The sequence below is a fragment of the Carya illinoinensis genome, chromosome 1 (genome assembly GCF_018687715.1).
Source record: "Carya illinoinensis cultivar Pawnee chromosome 1, C.illinoinensisPawnee_v1, whole genome shotgun sequence".
Taxonomy (NCBI): Eukaryota; Viridiplantae; Streptophyta; class Magnoliopsida; order Fagales; family Juglandaceae; genus Carya; species Carya illinoinensis.
Window position 1 is genome coordinate 7956303 of NC_056752.1, and position 13918 is coordinate 7970220.

General features: G+C 34.8%; 2 protein-coding genes across 5 annotated transcripts; both read right to left on the reverse strand.

Moving 5' to 3' along the window:
• Window positions 1-2031: 2031 nt before the first annotated feature.
• On the reverse strand, window positions 2032-2487 carry LOC122302395 (protein PELPK1-like). Its single transcript, XM_043113671.1, has one exon. The coding sequence runs from the start codon at window positions 2485-2487 to the stop codon at window positions 2032-2034; it is 456 nt and encodes a 151-aa protein (XP_042969605.1).
• A 1108-nt stretch (window positions 2488-3595) lies between these two features.
• Window positions 3596-11972, reverse strand: LOC122308999 (ethylene-responsive transcription factor-like protein At4g13040). 4 transcript variants are annotated; one of them, XM_043122336.1, is made up of 8 exons: window positions 11644-11972; window positions 11012-11126; window positions 9851-9964; window positions 9491-9618; window positions 7990-8065; window positions 6483-6663; window positions 4017-4138; window positions 3596-3930 (listed from the first exon to the last, which is right to left on the reverse strand). In XM_043122336.1, the coding sequence occupies exons 3-8, from the start codon at window positions 9891-9893 to the stop codon at window positions 3794-3796; spliced, it is 687 nt and encodes a 228-aa protein (XP_042978270.1). In that variant the 5' UTR covers window positions 9894-9964; window positions 11012-11126; window positions 11644-11972; the 3' UTR covers window positions 3596-3793. The 4 variants fall into 4 exon arrangements, with proteins under 4 accessions (XP_042978270.1, XP_042978264.1, XP_042978256.1 ...); XM_043122330.1 differs by lacking the exon at window positions 11012-11126 and having other exon boundaries at window positions 11527-11972; XM_043122322.1 differs by lacking the exon at window positions 11012-11126 and having other exon boundaries at window positions 11644-11971.
• Between the last annotated feature and the right edge of the window lie 1946 nt (window positions 11973-13918).

Consider the following 13918-nt stretch of genomic DNA (forward strand, 5'->3'; position numbering starts at 1 on the left):
ATTTAGGGTACGTAGTCATCAACTCATTTTGTCCGTCACTTTTATCGCCTTTAAATGGCTCCTTAATTTTTTGCTAGGAATGGGCATTGGATGTCAAAATTCCACCCAACATAAGCATCTCGATCACATCCTTGCATAGTTGAAAGCATCAACCAACTAAATAGTCTCAAGCATATCATAAAGAAAGAAGAAAATTGGCACATCATTTGTGATTCATAGTGAACTCAAAATGCCCGACGACAATGAAAAACGTTGGACATGATTCTAATCGTAAGTAATTGTAGTTGTTGTGGGTGCGAAAATTTTCTATTGATTCGAAGAATTGGATAAGTTTTTGTTTCTTGCTCAAAGTGAATAAATAGTTGGAACAATATGTGGGCTAGGCTTTACAATATTATGCTTCTTACTCTTTTGAAGATTGAAATAAAAATGTTAAATTCAATAGGGAGACTGACATTCAAAGGATCTTAACGTGGACATCACCATCTTGGGTGGTGGCATGAATATCTTTCACCACCCACCTACATCTGTTATGACTTATCTGCTTTTGCCATTAAGGTTCTCAGCCAGTATAATTACCTTGTTGGTATTCTACACATTCTTGGGAACCTTCTTGTTAAGTTCATCTTCCAATACTTCTTTCCTGATTGGCGATTAGGATTTCTACTTCCTAATTCTCATTTTGACCATTCCTGATGGGAAAATAAGATGTGGGTATTCATCCATGGTTGTGATGGGTGTGGTTGTGCTTTATTTTATTTATGATTTGTGGGACTCGTGGGGGTGAAGGCATGGGTGTCCGTTAAGAATTAGAGTTATAGAATGTATCGTGGTTATGTGGATGCGGATGAGATTAGTAGTGGCAGAAGTGCTTGGGATACATTAGTTTTTGTGATACACTAGTTTTTGTTGGATTGTACATAGTTTTCTCTCGAATGAGGCATTGTTTGGTTACACAAATGAAATGAGATAAAAATTAAAAGTTGAATAAAATATTATTAGAATATAACTTTTTAATATTATTTTTATTTTAAAATTTGAAAAAATTGAATTATTTATTATATTTTGTATGAGAGTTTACAAAAGTTGTAATGATTAAATGAGATAAGATATGATGAGATGGTTTAAGGCCTCGTTTGGTTATGCAGTTTAGATGAAATGAGATAAAATATTTTAAATAATAGTGAAAATTTTGAGTTAAGATGAGATGAAATAGTTTGTAAAAAAAATGTATATTTGGATAGTGTGATAAGAAAAGATAGTTTTTACTTTTTGGGATTTAAAAATATGCAGGTCCCATGGTATTTATGGAGTAGTCGAATTGTGCACTGTTTATATACTGTTCACATACTATTTCTTTACTGTTTATGCACTGTTCATGTCAGTTTTTACTATTTTATATTGTTTATTTACTATTTATTTAAATAAATATTTTCAAAACTTAAGAAATGAAATATTGCATTTCAATAGCCAAAACTACTGTATGGTACAACTCATGATGAGATCTAACCAAACCGGGCTTAAAAGTCTTGCAAGTGTTTCTAAATTGATTGCAATATTTTTTTTCATTTCCAAATTATAGTTATAGAAAAGAGAGAACGTGAGGCCAAATAAAAATCCCAAGCCCACTCAACTCTGAAAAGGTAATTTAGGGAATCGATTATTAGAGGAAGAAGAGAAGTGCATAAATTCCATGAGAAGCTAGTGAGATTTGAGACTACAAAACCAAAAAGATATCAGATATTCAATAGTCACAAGGACGATTACAATATAATAGCACTCACAAGTAGTGTTGCTGAGATAACCAAAGAATGACTTGAAAGCTATAGAAATCAAACATCGTACGTACGTATTCTCTTATACAGACAAATACAACTGAACCCCTTGAGACTTAAAACTCTCAATACAAGAACAAGGGATAGATAGGTTCTAACATAATCGAGAATAACATAACTACTAGAGCGAAGAAACATCCGAACAGGAATATACGAACGAAGAATGGAAGTGTGGCATCTCAGGGTCAAGTACTGTTTAGTTTGATGGTGGTGGGGAGAGGAAAGGAATTGTTGGGATTGTTGTGGGAATGGTGGAGGGGATTGAAGGAATTGTGGTTGGAATGGTGGGCAACGGAGGTAGTGCAACCCTGGGGACGGTAGGCATTGTTGGCAGTGTTGGGAGTTGGGTGCTTGGGAGCGGCGGCAATGTGGACTTTGGAAGAGTTGGTTGAGTTGGCAATGGGTTTGTGGGCAATGGTGGCAATGTGGGCTTTGGAAGGGTAGGCTGAGTCGGCAATGTAGGCAATGGCGTGCTAGGCAATGGTGGCAATGTGGCTTTAGGCAGCGTTGGCATAGAGGGCAGTGGAGGCAAGGTCACCTTAGGCAGAGATGGGATTGTAGGGAGTGTCAACGCTGGGGGTGGAGCAGCTGATGTATCCAAGAGGTAACGAGCTGCAAGACTCATTTCGGTACTTGCGAATAGCAATGCCATGATCATAGACAGAATGAAACAATATTTAGAAAAAGCCATGGTTTAAACGCTAGGAGAAGAAAGTTTCTGAAGCTGTTTTTTTCACTAATGGTATTGACCGGCTAGTTGTGTTGATTCATGGTTGAAGAGAACATGTAGCCGGTAGTATTTATAGAGTCCAAATTGTGAAGGATCTTGAGGAATAGAAAGGAACTAAAATAATGTGAGTTTGATGAGATGTGGTTGTAGGCCGAAGTGGAAAGAAACATTAGTTCGCTCACCTTCCAAACCAAGACAAATTGTAAGTTAAAAAGAACTGCTAACTAAACCAGAAAGATAAGTCTTGACACCCACTGAGAAGCCTCAATGAAAACAGACCCACATGGTTACGAGTCATGGAGTTATTGCACGATGTTGGGAGCAAAGGACGCGTATTGGCCCATTGGGGTTGAGAAGGTAGCTCACTTGTGCAACCTATGATTTGACAATTACTTGTTGGGTTGGGACAGAGTCTTATTAATGTTGTAATGTAGTTGAAGTCGTCTAGAACATGAAACACCCTATCAAATATTTTTATGTGGTTGAATAGAATAAAGTTGGTTCATTCCCAACAAAACACGTGGTCGCCTGAATTGGGTGGCCAACATTTGAGAAAACATATCATGCTCTCTGCATAACAGCAGCATTGAGAAGTAACACAAACCAATTTGTTTAATTTTGATGCAATCTTACTTGATTAAAACGTTAATTTCTTTGTAGATGGACCTCTAAACACTCGTACACACAATAATATATGGACTTCTCCAAAGATTCTTAATATATGGACTTATGAAGATGGGATTATTTTGCTGAGAAAGATAAAGGGTGGGTTTATGTTGTTGGTTCATATGAAGATTTTTGTTTTCTATGGATTACTTTTAGATTTTAACCAAATTATAGAGCAAAATTTGAATGGTACGGATCAAACCAGATTACTCGTCAAATTATTTCCGTTTCATTTCAGTATGCTTGAAGGAGATTGTCCACAAGTTAACAGCCAGAAAGAACTTTTCTTTTTTCCCAAGAAATTTCTCAAGAAGCTCTTCCGCTATGGGAAGAAAGAATTATAGCTGTGTTCGAGTTCAATGGCTTAAATATAATGGAAATTTATAACTAATCTACATCAAGTATGTAACTATTTATAGTGCAGAAGTCATAAGGAATTTCTTCTGAGGAGACAATGAAATCTACCATCATTACCCTCGTATTTGTAAACCAAAAATGGAGCCCTATTGGCTACAACTTCACCGTTAGAACTGGAATATTATTTCAGCCTTGTTCCTAATTTTCAAGAGACTGATGTGTCTGGCTCCACATCTTCTGAAGCTGAAAGGTCATTGGCTTCTTTCTTGCCATCCCATTCACTGTTATTCATTGGAGACTCGGACCTCCTCTGCGACCCCGTCCCAAGCCTTCGCTTATGTTCTGAAATTTTTTCAAGGGAATCATATAAGGATCCAAGAGATATGAACCTGAACAAAATTATGACAGAGTCTAGCCAGAAATATTACTTTTACTAGTAATTGCATGACGAGTTATTGCCAAGAATTCTTCCCACTTGAATTTCCTAAGTTCCTTCTTCTCCTCCTGAGAAAGCTCGAAGTTGGGTTCCCTCCCACACATGAATGCAGCCCTGGATTATTGGAAAAAAAAAAGGGGACAAATGAGTTCAAACATACCGGTTACTAGTCTATTTTGGCACATAATGTCTGCCCAAAAACTTCAGTAATGTACTAATTTCCTCTTTTCCCTTTGGCCTAATGATTTCCTTCTCCAATTTGGCCCAAGTAGATCACACAATACAATGCCAACCATGAGAAACGCCAGAAGTCCAAAAGAATAGCAGAACTACTATAAGTAAGCAATTAATAAATCATGATAGAGATGGTATTCTTATCACAAGGTAGTCCAAAAGAATAGCAGACGAACTAAAATACCAATAGGTTTCGATTTGTTCCCTCCTTTTAATTTGACTGCTAATATTGTGTCACCACTAGATTTTTCTTTCATCTTAACAGTCAGATTTTAGCTGAAAGTGCAGATTGAAGTTTATAGAAAGCTTAATATCCAAATTGATATGTTTGATAGTGTAAGGATAGAGTTTTCCTCCGAACTGGTTTGGAGGAAGTTAATCTATAAAAATGACAAGTGTCCATAGACAATTGACATACACATGCATTGTTAAAAGTCAAGTTAAAAACTTGTCACATGTCCCTTCATTAAAAAAGACACGTTTCTCGCAGGATCAATGGACACGTGCCAATTTTTAAAATGGGTTGAAGGAAGTTTCCTAGAATCCAATTTGGAGGAAAACTCAAGTTTAAGGAGAAAAGTGGATAATAGGGGGTAGTTTGTAGGTGACCAGTGTAATTATCACTAATAAAATCCGTGGAACAAAATCTTATCCCCTTTTTGCTGAATTCACAACAAATCCACTCAGTGAGGGAAGTCAAGAGCGTACCCAAAAGACAAAAGAGAAAAAATGCTGAAAGTTAAAATAAAAAAGAAGTAAGAAAAAGAAAAAGCTGCAGACCAGATATTGAACAGCACGTTACATATTTGTATGTATCCTGACATATCATGTTAGTAGTACCTATAAGTTTGTCAGTCATTTTGCCTAAATGTTTCTTAACCAGAAAAATACTCTCAAAGACTTACCATATAAATTCAACTAATAGTGTAGACTTTGCATATTTTTTATCAATTGAAAGGCAGAAGATTAGACTTCCCGCTATGTTAACTGAAATTGCCAATTCAAGTAAGAAGAGTCAATTATCGGAAGACTTTAGGGATCGCCCACATCCTTTACTATCCTTCTTGAAGGATGTGTCATATCGTCTCATTTCTACTAGTTTGCAGTTTCCAATATACTTATCTTTCGTACCGAATTGGTGTATTCAGATATTACAATTTCAGACCAATAAAAAATTACTTTCTGCTATAATGTGGCTACCAAAAGTAAGGGATTTTGCCAAATTTAAATCAGGGCAGAGAAATAGATTCTTAAAGCATGAAAAGTGAATTGAGCAACTTTCTTTTGGTTAGAAACATTATTTCAGGGTTGATTTTAGAATGATCTTTGTTTCCTTCTTCTTTTTTTTTTCTTTTTTTTTTTGGGCATTGGGTGTTCTGACTAATCTTGGAGGTGCAGAGGCTCTCAACAAAGAGCTTCATGCAAGTTCACCTCGGGTAGTTTAAGGGGAAATTTCCTCAATCCGATGACCCCCTAGAAATTGTTAGCACCTAATGGTTCAAATTTTAAACCAGGGGAGAGCATACTACCACCAAGACCAAGGCTCTTACCACTTGAGCCAACCTCTAGGGGTTGTAAAATGCTATATACAAGAGCAAATGTACAGAACTTAGCTAAGCTAATTGGTTTTTTTTTTTTTTTTTTTTCTTGGGGGGGGGGGGGGGGGGGGGGGGTTTACAGGTTTTTTCAGTCAACGTAGATCTTTTTCACATGTCATCCTAAGATTATCAATTCAGAAGTTTTTCAGTTTCAAAAAACATAAGCGTTTGTGTCTCTAGCTACAATAATTGGAAAGTGTAGAATAACTTCAGATGGCAATACAGAAGCAATCAGGAGGTTTTGGTTTTAGACACAGTTGCACAACATCATAAAGACCAATATGGTTTGATCTGAAGGTGCTATAATTTCAAAGAAAAGTGAGGCTCACAATCTTAGCAGGCACTGCTCAAAACAGCAAGGAGGTCAATCATCAAATATAAACCAGGGCCATAGGTAGATAAAAAACACATAAGATTTGTGCAGCTACCACACAAACAGGGTTATGGTTTTTCAACTCATGCCAGCTGAGAAATGCACTATTCTTATTTTTCTTCTCTATTTGTCGTGGGGAGCAGGCGGTGATTAGTTCATTTTTCTTTATATAATTTCACTGTTATGTTATCTTTAATAGAACTCTTGCAAATAAAAAATCTTGTTATGAACAAAGGTTGAAATTCAGAGTTACCTGTCATACAAACGGGCAGCCTCTTCTTGTGAACCAACAGTTCCAAGGTGAATTTGTTTCTTATCAACTTTAATTGCTGCCTGCCATTTCATATTTTTGTAATAGACACCTCTCATCAGACATGGTTCTTGGTTTTGAAAAAGCTTTCTCCTGTGTCGCTTTCTGCGTTTTATTGGTGGCCCTACAATAAAATAATCACAATAATAAGACTAACATATGTCAAGTTTTAGAACAGCCAGAAATCTTACAACATTTTACATGAATGAGATCCATAAGAAAGGGCTAAAGCATAGATCATTATACTTCGGAAAAAGATAAAAGAGAAAAAGGAAACGCATTGCCCATGAGAGTCATATAAATCAAAATACAATCAAAACTATTAAACACGATGATGAAAGACACCTGCATCCAAAGTATACAATGCTGTAACTCAATGGAACCATGCAACTAAACAAGGAAAATCTCCAACAGCTCAAAATATGGAATGGGTAAAACACTCTTCAAACCAGAAACATAGATATAAAAGTTTTCAAAAGATGTCCTCCAGCTTTTAAGACATCAATAATTTAAGAGGAAATGACTACTTTTGGAGAGTTTTAAATTTAATAAAATATATGAAATTCTGTGTAGAAGACTCCTACTTCAGTTGTACTGAAAAGTTTTAGACTTTGACAGTACACGATGCTCTCACTCTTGGTGTCATGTCACCTAAATAATTTTTTTGTTGGTTTACTTGATCATTAAAAAGCACGTGAAGCATGGGAATCCAATCTTGAAGCATAACTAAAGGACAATGGTTCTTAACACTGAAAGAATGAGCAAGCAGAGGCCATAAAAGGTTTCCAGATGAATACCTAGTTTGTTCAAAGGATAGTCACACAGGAGCTACTGAGGAGGAAAAATGAAAAAGAATATATGATTCAGAAAATACTGATAGCACGGTTTGTACTCTAGATGAGCAGTATGTGTTGATACCCTTAAAAAAGAACTCCTAAAATACTGAGTGTTGAGATCTTATGAAGTTTCTGACACAGCATTGTTCAAACACCAAATTCATCAAATGCAATAAAGATTACATAACCAGATTTTTCAAACCAAGGGTACTTGATTGCTTGAAGTGGGGGATGTTGTCATATAAAGGCAGTTAAATTGTAGTGCTAATTTCGTCATCTTAATCTATGAGAACTGTTTTTATTCCAACCTCTTTCCTTCTTGTATCACCTTCCTGGTTCATTATTTCTATTATCATCTCAGATCAATCTAGTAAAAATATTCCACAACAAACCATAATCAACTTATTTCATAATAAGAAAAATAAGTTTTTAAGTTTTTCTCTTTAAGGTATCCAGCAATTACAATCTTTCTGTAGATTATCAAACAAAAGTTGACCAAAATTGATGAAAAATATCGCTGCTCTTTGTAGAAGAAATGGAGGAGCAAATTTAAGTTCACTCTGGCTTAATTAACTCAAGCATATTCAGAGCAGATAATTCACAGAACAACAAACCTGCAACTGGTTGAATGGGCTGCTCTTTGGATGAGCTTGAACCAGTTTCATTTGATGATCCAGGTCGTACTTTATTCTGGGAGACATAAAGTAAAAAGGTAAGCCCAAAGCATACAATAGAATCATACATCTTGCAAACACACAGCTGACTAGTTAGGAATTATGTCAATAAAGCACTAGTGTTTGCAAAACCAAGTCTGGGGCATCAAAATCCCAAAGTTTTAGGATTTGACACCTTAACAATCTGTTACTCCGAGCTTATCAAATCATGTTACCTAGAAGAACATTTTTGCGAAAAATAGAATGCCAGTCTCTAACAGACTTTCCAATATCCTATGGTGGATCATCATATCCTGAATCTCACTTTCTTGCTAATGATGGATTCATCATATCCTGAATCTCACCATAGCATTGTACACCATGTGCAAATACAGGAGAGGAAATATACACATTACCATCTAAATATTTTCAAACATGGTTTATGAAAGCATAAATATTTGTGATGAAAAGATCCCCAGGTTCCATTCAGCGACTAAGAGGAGAATAGCTATGTAGTTCTCATGATGATATTGTTCCACCATCCATTTTTCCCTTCACTTCTGTAGATTCGATCTCAGGGATTACTTCCATGATTGGATGCTGATGTAAATGGATATATGTTAATTTCTTAATTATGCCTAGTTAAGAAATCCTTATGAGATTCTTATGACAGAAATATTAAATATATATGATCCACTATGAAGTCAGACCAACCCAGTTGTCAAGCAGCAGAATGAACTATTTTAACCAAGTAAATGGGATTGGAGGTTGGAATAACTTACTTGCAGAGCTAATCATTTTGCCACAAGTCACTAAGATCTATACATTAACGATGCAGTGGAACAAAACTACCATCTAGGGCCTAAAATTATGAGGGAGGCCCATTATGCTTGGATGGCATTAGGCTGTGTCCACGAAAATAAAGTTGCATTGAAGGTTGATCCTAAAATATTCTGTTTAAGGCCCTGTTTGAATGTTGAGATGAAATGAGCTAAAATGAAAAATCTGTGAATAGTAGTGAAATGGTTTGTGAATAGTGGTGAAATGGTTTGAGTTAAGATGTTTTATGGAGTTTGGGAAAGGAGAGAAAAAAAAGTTGAATAAAAATATTATGAAGTTAAAATATTGTTAGAATATAATTTTTTAATATAATTTTTTTTTTGGGATTTAAAAACGCTGAATTCTTTTTTGTATTTTGTTTGGAAGTTTTGGAAAGTTATAATAATTAGGTAATGATTAGATGAAAAAAGGTGAAGATTTGAAATTGAAAAATGTTTGTGTTTTGGTGATGTTTGCATGTTGAGATCATCTCATCTCAACATCCAAACCAGCCCAGACAAAATTTCGGACAAAATAGTATGAATTATGGTGCAATGTGAAGACTTATCAAGGCAGATTAACAACAACTTCAATGCTCTATCTGATGCTGGTGGTTGAATAGATAAGGACTGATACTTCTTACCCCCACCGGCTGGTTGACATCATCTGAAGGTACTGGATGCACTCTGACAGGATTGTTAGTCTGGGTAGGATTTGCAGGAGCAGCTCCATTGAAAACCCTAGGAAGTGGAGCTACGAAGGAACTTCTCCCTGCAGAGGCCAATTAATTATGGTGATAAAACTAAATTCCAGTTCACCAGCATGTAATTATTTAGAATCTGTAACACAGATTGAGTAGTAGCATTTACATTTAACTTCTACCAGAAAATTATCTTACCTACTCAACAAATAATGTTAATTACTCCGAGTTGGGCCAGCCATTGAGGACAGTCCAACAAAAGTACAAAATAATTTCAATGTATATATTTCAAAAAGTAATTACCAGAGCATAGCCCCAAAAGCTTGCGCCTTCGTAAGCTCACCATATTTTGACTCAAACTTCTAATTAATGTACAATGGCCTGCTTTTCAACTTCTTTCACGTATCACATAGCTCCCTGGATCACAAAAGGAAGAACAATTGTGACAAAGGTACACATGACAACAAGTTTCAGACAGAAACTAATTGGAAATGACAACGATTTAATGCACTAAATACCAATTTGAAACCATTGAAAGAGATTATAAAAACATAGAAGCACATGTTATGATAAACATGAATAAAACAAAAAGAAATAAATATAGAGTGCTCATACACGAGTATAGAGAACAGCATCAGTTGAATATTACAGTTGCTGATATGACTGTTGGAGAACATGATCAAATTTACCACAAGAAACATCTTTCTGTTACTAGTATGTCATTTAGAAACAAGATTCCTACTGAAGGATAACTTGCACTACTATATAGCCTTATTATAAAAATCCTTTATATATCATGCTTCATGTCTGCTCATCGAAGACATGGGAATTCCGTGTTTTGTTCAAGTTGTTATACCAGCAGGGTTACTTCATTGGTGATTTGCCTACTTCCAAAAAGTTAAGCTCAATACTATTGGCATAGACTCAAGGAGAACCTAAATGAATTACTAACAGATGCGCTATTTCTTCTTTGGGAAGATTGTTGCACCTGGTCAGCACCGGCTATACTGGGTGCCATGGACTTTTCCACAAGCACACAAAAACAAAACTTGGGAAAAGAAATAGCCCCTTTTTTTTTCTTGGGGGGGGGGGGGGGGGGGGGGTGGTTGTGGTTGTGGTGCGTTGTAAGTAAACGGTTTACATATTAAATTGGCATTTGGTTACCAAGACTCTAAAAATCACATAAGCAAAGACCCAAGGCAATTTCTAAGGAATTAGTCTACATGATCATGAGTGGGATCAAATATCACCATTCGGTCAAATCATCTTAAAGTTCACCCTAACATCGACTCCTGACATTCAAAATCATCTTGACAAGCTGCAAAGGACTGGCAGAAATTTAATATTTATGCCAGTTAGAAAGTTTCACCACCTAGATATCTCAGCGCCCAGACTAGAACAGGAATAAATATAAAATAACTGACAATAATTTCCCATTGAAGTTCCATAAAGAACCAAGCTTGCCTTCGACTTGTATGCATTTAAGGGGAAATAATGCGGTTGATCTTGAACTATCAAAAACAAAGCAATGCAAACACCAAAACCTTCCATGGTTTGGGCCAATCTTCTTTCAGAGTTTCTGAAATTGGTGTATCAATTGGAAGTTAGTAGAAGGGTGGGAAACATAAAACCCAAAAAGTAATTAAAAAAAAAAAAAAGGCAGGTTAAATAATAAGCCGCCTAGTGATCCATTGTAATTTGCAGACTCTAATCACAAAACACTCATCATGCTAAACGGGATCAGTGTCAAGAGAAACCAACACAAACACCGAAAGAATCCCCTAGTAGAATTTCCTGATCTCTCTCCACAGAAACAAAGTCAACCCGACCAACATACCACCTTTGTTGGAGGCGTTAATCGTAAAGACAAGCCCAAATGCACAAGCACAAAATAGAGTCCAACAACACGCTTGTAGGGGCCAAAACACAAGAATCAAGAAATCCAGAGAGCCAAAATAAGAAACGGGAGACTTGTCTGCCGTCAACGCAGAATGCTCACGACCAAAGACCCAGCAGACAAGTCAAGAACGGACTACCCAAATGGAAGAACAGGAACAAAGCCACTAGAAAGAGAAAGAAGCAGGCATTGTTTGTACCAGAAGAGGCAGGGTAGGCGGCGGCTGAGGGAGCGTGGAATCTGAGGGGAATCGCAAAGGTGGTTGGTAAGAAAATCCGTAGCAAAGTGCAAAGGGATTTAGGATTTTAGGAAGGAAAGGTGGTGAGTGAGTAAAAAAGAGAGGAGATAGAGAGAGAAAGAAGAGATTATGTATTAAGTTTGTGGCTCATGCATCTACCACCTTTTGTTTTTATGTTTCTCTTTCTCATTGTATGGAGAGGAGGGTGGTGTTGGAGGTGGTTTAATGGTGTCTTGAGAGGAAAATAGTCTTTTAGAGAGAGAGAGAGAAGGTTGAATACGAGCAGGAGACAGTACGTATGGCTTTCCTATGTACTTTAGTTGGGTTGGTTTCCCGTGCTGCCCTTTCCAAGCTTTGTGCAACACATTGTTTAACTTTGTTGGAATTACTATATCACCCTTTAAAAAATCTATTCATCATGACGTAATATTAGATAATAAACTTATAAATAAAATAAAATAAATAATCTCCAATCATTTAATATCACATTATAAAATAATAAAAAAATGATAAAAATTAAGATAATAAATAACATTACTCTTTATTTTATATACAGTACCCTTTCCATTTCTACAGCTTTACAATTATATGCTTTTTATTCAGAACAATTTTATATAGGTTTTTCTGTAAAAAGGCTTTTTTTTTTTTATTTTTTACCAAAATAAGAGTTTATAAATAAAATTAGGAATCTTGTTCGGTAGAAAAAAAAATCAAAGATAAGTGTTATATATACTTATATTTTAATTTATATTTTTACTTATAGTACTCATTTTATTAGTTTTCTTGCAAAATTTAAATAGAAAAAATAAAATATTAAAAAAATAAAAAAATAAAAATGCTAAAAAAAAATATTTGTGTATAAAAAATCAATAGACTCTCTTGGGAGTCTATCATTTTCCTTATAAATTTTGACTCAACAAAAACAAAAGTCAAATCATATTCAAAATTTAAATATTAGTTGTCATAATTTTAAATGCTGATAATATTTATTTTCTTTAAATTTTCTACAAATAAGTTCTTGTATTCCAAACCAACTGATGGGAAAGCATGTGCATTGCCTTAATGATCCTTGACATAAGTGTTTTTCAATTAAGGGTGTTTGTGACATTTTACATATATTTAATGCTTATATTTGTATGGAGGGCAAAATGACACTAAAACTTGAAAATAGAATCTCAATTACATTACATCAAAGCTTTATTGATTTATTATAAATTCAATTATTTTCAAGTTTTACATAAAATAGGCACCAAAGGTAGTGTTGGCTACATGATATATGAGATCCCAAATAAAGAATTTTTCAAAAGCTTACATAATCATTTAACTATTAATAGCATTTTTTTATTGACAAATAAATAGAAATGACTTATAAAGCATGTCTTGGCTCATAAGATAATGACGACGGTGATGATGATGATGATGATGATGAGTATAAAATTTGTGTTAAAATTGTTATTTATCTCTAATACTCATTTAAAAAACAAATAAAGTATACCATTAAAAATATAATTTTTCCATCTAAGTTTCAAGTTTATATATTTTTTTTAAAGAAAATACACGGAGTTTGTATACTTTAAGATAGTAAGTATCATCTCTCATAAAACTCGTGTCAAGTTTAGATGCCTAGATTTAAAATTCAAATTCTCTATCTAACTAGGTTTTAAATTTGAATTTCAAATTATATTAAAAAGAAAAAAAAATTGAAATCATGGTATTGATTTGAAATTTAAATTCTTTATTTAATTTTAAATAAAGAAAAGTGTTATCGTGACAAAGTGATTTAAAAAAAAAAAAAAAACAAACTTATAAAATATAGTGACAATATTAACCTTTTATGAGTGTCACAAAACCTCATATTAAATTAATTATTAAATAAAAGGGAATGGCAAGATAGTCATTTAAGAGAAACCCCTATTAACCCATGTACGAAAAACTCTTTTTTTTTTTTTTACTTGATATTGAAAATAATGGGGGGTGGGGATTGAATGGGGATTGTTGGAATTGTGAAGGCTAAAACAGAGGTGCAAATAAATGATTATTTAGCGTGAGCTGGTTGGTAGCCCAGCGAGGAGCACCGAGTCACCGACGAGACGAAACGAGGATTGGGTGGGCAGCATTCCTTCCCTCTCCATATACATCAACTTTGTAGATAATAATGTCTTGCCAACCCCAACCTTATAATCCCCCCAACCTTTACCCATTTAAATTATAATAATATAGTATATACTCTATTTAA